Genomic DNA, 7,698 nt, shown 5'->3' with positions numbered 1-7,698 from the left:
TTTGTGTGTGTGTGTCCCCCTCCCCTATCCCCTGTCTGGTATTGGGGCAAGTTCTCCCTGGCTAATGACATCAAGCTAATCTCCATGAGCGTTGGTAGATCTAGTGTTAATGCTTGATAAGAACAGGTATTTTATAAGTCTTTAATCTTAAAGATCACGTTTACTCTAAAAATATTAAATGAGGGCTCAGAGACTTGAGCCACTTTCCGGGCTCTGTGATTCACCTTGGACTGTGGCCAAATAACTTCACCTCTTTGTGCCCTCAGTTTCCTGGTCTATAAATGGGGAGAATAATATCTCAGTAGATCCTCAAGACACTCGTGAGGTAGGTAACAGTCAGGAAAAATCTTTGAAAAATATGAAGCATAAAATGTTTAAAAGGTATTTAAAATACTTAAAGGTATACTCAGATTCAATAAATATCATTTCCTGACTTAGGACTTCCAGAATATATCCTTATTTGTGTACAGCATTCAATTCAAATGCCACAAGTTACTATCAATTTTTATTCCTTCATGTACAACCACTAGCTTTTCCATTTACTCCTAGTTACTTATATCTCCACCAACCTAGTGACCTCCACCAACCCAGAAACCACAGACAAAAGTCTGTGCTTTCTAAAAATGGCTCCATGAGGCAATTCCTTTATGATGGTTAATGAAAGTCTATGTTGCCCTACAAATGCCACTAAAAGTTCTTATCTAACTTTTCTATGGAATTTCTTTTCCTAGTCCATTGCTCAGTTTACTGTAAGAAACCAAACGATTTCAAGATCCAGAAACTAAATACGGAGAAGACAGTGATACATCTGAAGGAATACTAGCAGCTACAAATCCACTGGCAGCTGGATTTAGGGACCTCCAGCAGTGGGTTTCCCAATATTTCAAGTACGAGAACTCCGTTTTAATGTTCAGATCCCTCCACAACTGAAAATTATATAATGACCAGAAAAGAAACTATAAAATTAGTAGTGCTTTTGAGTGAATTTGTATTTTTCTAATCATAACAATATCTATATACGTTTAAGAATTAGCACAGTATGATTGGTAAGCATAGAGTTGGAGAAATTTCACCAGTTTTTGACTCACAGGATGGCAACCACTGTCTTACAGCTAACTCTAGCCATGTTTTTTGCCTTCCGATAGAAAATAATGAATTTCCCTCTTAAAATGGGAGAGAAAAATAAAAATTCAGAAATTGATGTAGCAAGTTTCTACCTTACTGGTTGTCTTTTTAAATCTGGGAATTCACTAGTTTTTAATCCGAGTGATCTATTGTTATAAGAAAAAAAAAATCTTTGCAAGTTGTTGAATCTTTTAAAAGTCCTAAGGGGAACGTGTTTACTGTCTGTGACAGTGGTTCTTAACAATGTCAGATTTAACAACTCTTTTTTATAATGAATATGCTGTAATGACTCCCTTTGATAGCCTATTTTATCTACCGAGTGAAATAAACCATCCTAAACAGCAATGTATGGCTTCTCATGATTCTGTGGGTTGACTGGGCAGTTCTGCTTGACAAAGTAGCGGCAGCTGGGGCTCTGGGGCCCCTAAGAAGTCACAGTGGCCTCACTCACATAACTCAGCTGGCACTGGCTGCTGGCCTGGAGCTCAGCTGGGGATGTTGGCCTAGGACCACCCTTCTCTTACAGGTTAAACTCTCATGTGGCTTCTCGGGCTTCCTGGTAGCATGGCAGCAAGGTTCAAAGAAAGAGCATTCCTGGAAGCAAAGGTAGAAGCTGCAAGCTTCTTAAGGCCAAGCCCCAAACTTACACAACATTATTTCGCTGCATTCTATTGGCCAAAACAGGTCACAGGACCAGCCCAAATTCAAGGAAAGGGAAAACAGACCCCACCTCTTGATGTTGAAACGGCGAGGTTATATTCAATGTACCTGTGGGGCGGGCGCAGTGGCTCACGCCTGTAATCCCAGCACTTTGGGAGGCCGAGGAGTTCGAGATCACCCTGGGGCAATACAAAAAATTAGCCGGGCTTGCGCCTGTAGTCCCAGCTTTTTGGGAGACTGAGGCGCGAGAATCGCTTCAGCCGGGGAGGCAGAAGTTGCAGTGAGCCGAGATCGCGCCACCGCACGCCTGGCTTGGTCTACAGAAAGAAAATAGATGTGGAATGGGAGATATTGCTATGGCCACCTTTGGAAACGTAATCCATCACATATTTGGGAATGAAATTCCTGGGTGATATAATCTAACTACATAAACAGTGTTTTAGAAATGAAAATAGCATCTCAATAGTTTAACAGATAACTAAAAGGAAAATAATTCATAACATGTATTTCAATATATAAATGCTCAGATATGACTACACTACAAGATCCATTAAAATAGCTAGATCCTTGCATTGACTTAATGATCACATTTTGATTTAAGAAAAAATAAGTCATTCCATAAAAGAGATCTCCTGAAATGAACAGAGGTACAGGTGGACACTAGAACCATAACAAAAAATAGTGCTAGGATAAGTGATAATGCATCAGACTTATTTCAATATAATTATAAGAAATAATCAAGACAAATTAGAGAAGAGATACAATAATCTTAAAAATGATCTGGGCCTTATCTATAAACAATAAAATAAAAACTCCCCATGTGACTACAGAAAACATTTCAATTATTTCAAAATTCTACCACATGTCAAAGCATATTTTTAGCCTCCAGTACTTAAGAAGACTTTGGAGATCACATCTTTCAGTGGCCAGAGAATATTGGATGGATTCTTTTAAAGAATAAAAGATTATAGAGAAGTTGTGATAGATGTCAGAGACATATCAGACCAAGATTGAAAACAATAGGCAACACTCAGATACTATTTTAGAATGTGATTTTCACATAATTTCTTTTTATATGTATATATAAGGATTAGTTCACGTATTTGTTATTCAAATTCCAAAATCCCATAACCGCAAAGGATGTTAAGTGTATATGGATCTATGTCACTTCCTCTGGAGATTTTCCAAGCAGATGCCATTTGAAGTAGAGTGAATGTAATAGTTGATCCTGGTATAAAAGTCGAGGGCTTTCCAGAAAATGTGGGATTCCTTCTTTTGGCCCAGTAGTTTGCTGCTGTTGCTAAGTTTGGGAATATTCGTGGTGATAGCTCCCCAATAACAGGGTGGCAAAGTATATCCCCAAATTCAAAGAAATCTCCAAGTGCCTTTTTAACCAGTGCTTTCTTCTGCTCAAAAACTGGAATCTCGGACACAACAGCGGGTAAAACAATGGAACCATCCACGCACTGATCCAGGAACATTCTCACAGTGTAGTAGGTTGTCATCCGTGCTTTGTTGGCAACTACTTTAACTTGATCAAGTAGCTCGAGTGCAGGGGATTCAAATTCTCCGAATAGAAATGTGAACATTAATCCTCCAACCCATGGTCTTGAGTTGATCCAATCTATAGCTGGCCCTGCATTTTAGCTAATTAATAAATCAGCACGTTCACTATGCAGAGGTCTTCCAATGGATATCATCATTGCCTTGAATTGTCTCTGTACTTGGAGGCTGTTGGTGCATATCGGGTCACTCGATCCGGCAGCAATGCCTATCAGGAGATCACAGCAGTGACAGAGAATTGATGACATCTCAAGGGCAGTGAAGGTAGGCAAAACATCTTTGAATTTGCTAGCATAGAGAGTACCTGTTTCCTTGTTCTCATTCCCAATCACAATATTAGACCTTTTGCTCACACCGACACTGAGTAGTGCCTTGTGTAATCCATCGAGTATAAAACACAAAAATACTAAGCTTGGGGTTACAAGGTGAAAATGAGATCTGTGTGCTGGGTCTAGCATAGACTTTGCTGCTTTTTCAATATCCTTAACATCTCCAATACCAGGTTGGGGCTCCAATGCATCTGCTGGATACTGTCTGCTCTTCCCAGAGAGCTCAAATCTCCCTTGAAAGTAATGGAAGCTGCTCCCATCCTTTGTATTGTCTTGTGGGCTGCTGGTCTGTGGGTTTTTTTCTTGGGCGGGACATTGTGGGTGATTGTTTCTGTGATTTTCACACAATTTTGTATTGCACTAAAAAAATATGGAGAATGGCATAGTACAAAATATTTTTAAATAACATTTATTAATAAAATGTATTATGACTTCTGTATCTCATTTACTTCTTAGTAATATTGTTTTTTAGTCTAGTAAAGGAATTTCCAAATGTCCTTAATTACACGATATAATTTTGATTTTCTTGCTTTTACACCTAAATGTGCAGCTGCACTAAAATTCTTTCCCCTGTAAACTGTGAACACCAGAGCTATGCCTACAGAGAGAAGAGTCAACCACTCATTTCGAGCACAAAATTTAAGGTTTCCTTAAATTTAAACTCAATCATCAAGATCAGTAATATTGTAATGTCATCTTTTAAAACATCAAAGTAATGCCAATAAAACCCCCTATAATGAACAAAACAAAACTTCTAACAAGGCCAGGATCCACAGAAAGAGTTAGTTGTTCGACAATTCTTACACAATATCTTTATGTCATTTAAGCTTTCCTCGACATAAGGACTTTTTCCCTAAATAAAGAGCCTTTTTGTGTGGCTTCTTTTAAAATTTTTCAGTATTCCTTCACACAGAAGGGCTGCTGACTTAGGTCTGTATTAAAAGTACTACTGCTATATTTGTCTAGGATTTTGCTCAGGGCATCTTTTTAAACTAGCAGGGCAGGAACATTTTTCGTTGTGCAGAACCAAATCAAGTTTTGGGGCCATCAGGCAAAACTGGTCCCCTCCTCTAAGTGTCAGTGATACCCTATATCAAATCATTGGGTCAACCCCAGAATTCCCTCAGGTTTCCAAACTCGCTGGCCAAGTGGATGCTGCCCAGAGCAACTGGAGATAACACTGGAAAGGGAATGGAATCAAAGGAACACAGGTTGTACAGGTTTTTTGAAAACTGTCTTGGACATACATCTAAGGTTGATTTGAATTTTAATTAAGTCTCACTTAAAGGCTCTCTGGGGTTTTTAAAAATTAAAGAGCTTTTAAGATATAATATTGCATGCCCTGCTTTAAAACCTAGACAGTGATAAAAGCTTAAAACTGACGCAATCACCATGCTAATCACAATATTCCATGCAAAAGTTCTCCAATGGAAGGGATGTAACATTACATGGTCATTCATTTCTTTTCTTGCCTCTTAATGCAATGAAAGGTTATTATGTTTTGTCATGTTCTTAACTGTCTTGTTCCAAATATAGGCTTTTGATTTGGGTGGTATGTTGTGCATCTCAATAAATATTTTTCTTTGCATTAATTCACAATAATCCACGTTTATTCCCCGAAAGTCCATTTGGAGGTAGAAAAAGGTGAGATTTATGAAAACAAATGTTCAAAATCTCCACATACTTAAAAACATCCTAAAACTTCATGGATTTGTCTGTGGTTCCCAATTCTGAAAGCACATATAAATGATAGCATTTTTGTTATTTCCTTATGTTTACATGAAGACAAAATCTAATAGATATTAAATCGTGTTAACAAAAAACAATTTTTTTTTGAGACAGGGTCTCACTTTATCACCCAGGCTGGAGTACAGTGGTGCAATCTCAACTCACAGCAGCCTCCACCTCCCTGTTCAAGTGATCCTCCTGCCCCAACCCACAAAGTAGCTGAGACTACAGGTACTTGCCACTATGCCCATCTAATTTTTGTTTGTTTTTTGTAGAGACAGAGTTTCGTCACTTTGCCCAGGATGGTCTCGAACTCCTGACCTCAAGTAATCTGGCCTCACCCCACGCTACCCCACCCCTCCACCACAGCCTCCCGAAGTGCTGGGATTACAGGTGTGAGCCACTGCACCTGGCCTGAAAACAATTTAAGGTGAGCATGTGAGCTTTTCCCTCCACCTGTTTGGTGTGCTAATTAAGTCACTTAAAGCTGCTTGTGTTTTACCATGTCCGTTCTTAATCCCATGTCTCAAACATTTAGTTAATCATGCAACTAAACTTAACTAGCAGTTATAATCACAATTATCTGAGCATTCTTTATTGTGAATAGGTATTTTCGGTTACTAAAACCAAAGGTCTTAACTAAAAACATCCCCATATTCTTGATTATTTGGATAATTAGGGGCTAGGGTTGGTGTTCTCAGTGCCATAAACCACAATGTATTGCATATCTCTAAAGCACTTGGTGAGATGCTTTGGGTACTATAGGATTTTGTGAGTTTTCCAAAATATGTATCAACTACAAAGATGACAGTTAATTTAATTGATAACTTGAACTGTCCATTTTTCTGTTGTCCTACAATCTCTATATTAGAATTCAAAAACATTAAAGAGTAAAACAGAAATGATAAATGATGTGTCTTCTGAAATTTCTAAAAAATGCAATTTTCAAATGGCCTATGAGAATTAGATCCGTTATCTTATAAAATGCTTTAGCAGTAGGATATATATACTAAATAACCTTTCCAATATTTTTTATTTGTTTTGTAAATAGAATAAGTCCATAGTGAGACTCTTCAAACCTAGTTATTAACTTACGTTCAGGACTATTTCATTAGGAAGCTTTTCTTCTCATTTTGGCTATTTTTGATCCAGGAAACCAGGTCAAATACATAGTTTCTTGAATAATTTCTAGAATGAAAACTGTTGAGAAGTCTTTATACATATACTCTGAGTTTAGAGCATTAAAATTATAGTAAGGTTGGATGTGGTGCCTCGTGTCTGTAATCTTAAGTGCTTCAGGAAGCTAAAGTGGGAGGATCCCTTGAGTCCAGGAGTTCAAGACCAGCCTGGGCAACATAGCAAGACACCATCTCTTAAAAAAAAGAAAAAAAAGTTTTTTGTTGTTGTTTTTTTAATTAGCTGGGCATGGTGGCATGTACCTGCAGTCCTAGCTACTTTGGAGGCTGAGGTAGGAGGATTGCTTGCCTCCAGGAACTCAAAGGTGCAATGAGCTATGATCATACCACTGCACTCCAGCCTGGGAAACAGAGTGAGATCCTGTCTCTAAAAAAAAAAAAAAAAAAAAAAGGTTGTATTAAAAACCCAGTCTATGATGCAAAGTATGTTATTCTATATGTACAGGTCTGTAGCCTACACTCCGCATTATGGGCAAAATTATGTTGCATCTGAAGCATGAAACGGTGAGTAGCAAATTCATCTAGCTATGGCCTCAGTAAATACACTCCTTTGTTTAGCTTATCAGTCATGACTAAAAACATTTATTAAAGACCTTCAATATATGGATCCTTTTCTCAACAAGTTTAAGATGTAGAAAAATATTACAGAAGATGATACAAAGTTATCGCTAGTCACATATATTATGATTATTTGTATAGAAATTCCAAAATGGAAAAGTAGAAAACAGATTTTTTCAAAGTCTTTTCTAACTTTAGTTCATAGATTCTTTAATTCCTGTAGGAACACAAGATAATATATTACAAATATGTAATAACAAGATCAACAAAGACATACCTGTGAAAAGAAGCCAACTGCCTAGAAAATAAAGGCAGCCCCGGAGCCCACTACTCGCCCAGGCTTCTTCCAAGATTAGGTACCTAATTTTGCATTTGTAATTTTGTATTCATTTTCTTTAAGAAAACCCCCCAAAATCACATAAGTGTTAGGCCCCTCAGAACCTGGATCTGCTCCAGTGGGGAGTAAACCATATGTGACTTGCATAAAATGAATACAATACTTGGCTGAGCTTTTTTGAAAAACTATAACCAGGGAGATA

The 7,698-nt window shown here is 37.8% G+C and overlaps 1 protein-coding gene across 1 annotated transcript; it reads right to left on the bottom strand.

The window, feature by feature from the left end:
* Positions 1-2,891: 2,891 nt before the first annotated feature.
* On the bottom strand, positions 2,892-7,068 carry EBLN1 (endogenous Bornavirus like nucleoprotein 1). The gene is given in 2 exon segments (XM_030818488.1): positions 2,892-4,037; positions 7,060-7,068. Coding segments are annotated over 2 exon segments (1,155 nt in total).
* Positions 7,069-7,698: the final 630 nt, after the last annotated feature.

This window comes from Nomascus leucogenys, chromosome 9, assembly GCF_006542625.1.
Source record: "Nomascus leucogenys isolate Asia chromosome 9, Asia_NLE_v1, whole genome shotgun sequence".
Taxonomy (NCBI): domain Eukaryota; kingdom Metazoa; phylum Chordata; class Mammalia; order Primates; family Hylobatidae; genus Nomascus; species Nomascus leucogenys.
The sequence above is the reverse complement of the archived record's forward strand: the minus strand, read 5'-3'. Positions and strand labels throughout refer to the sequence as shown.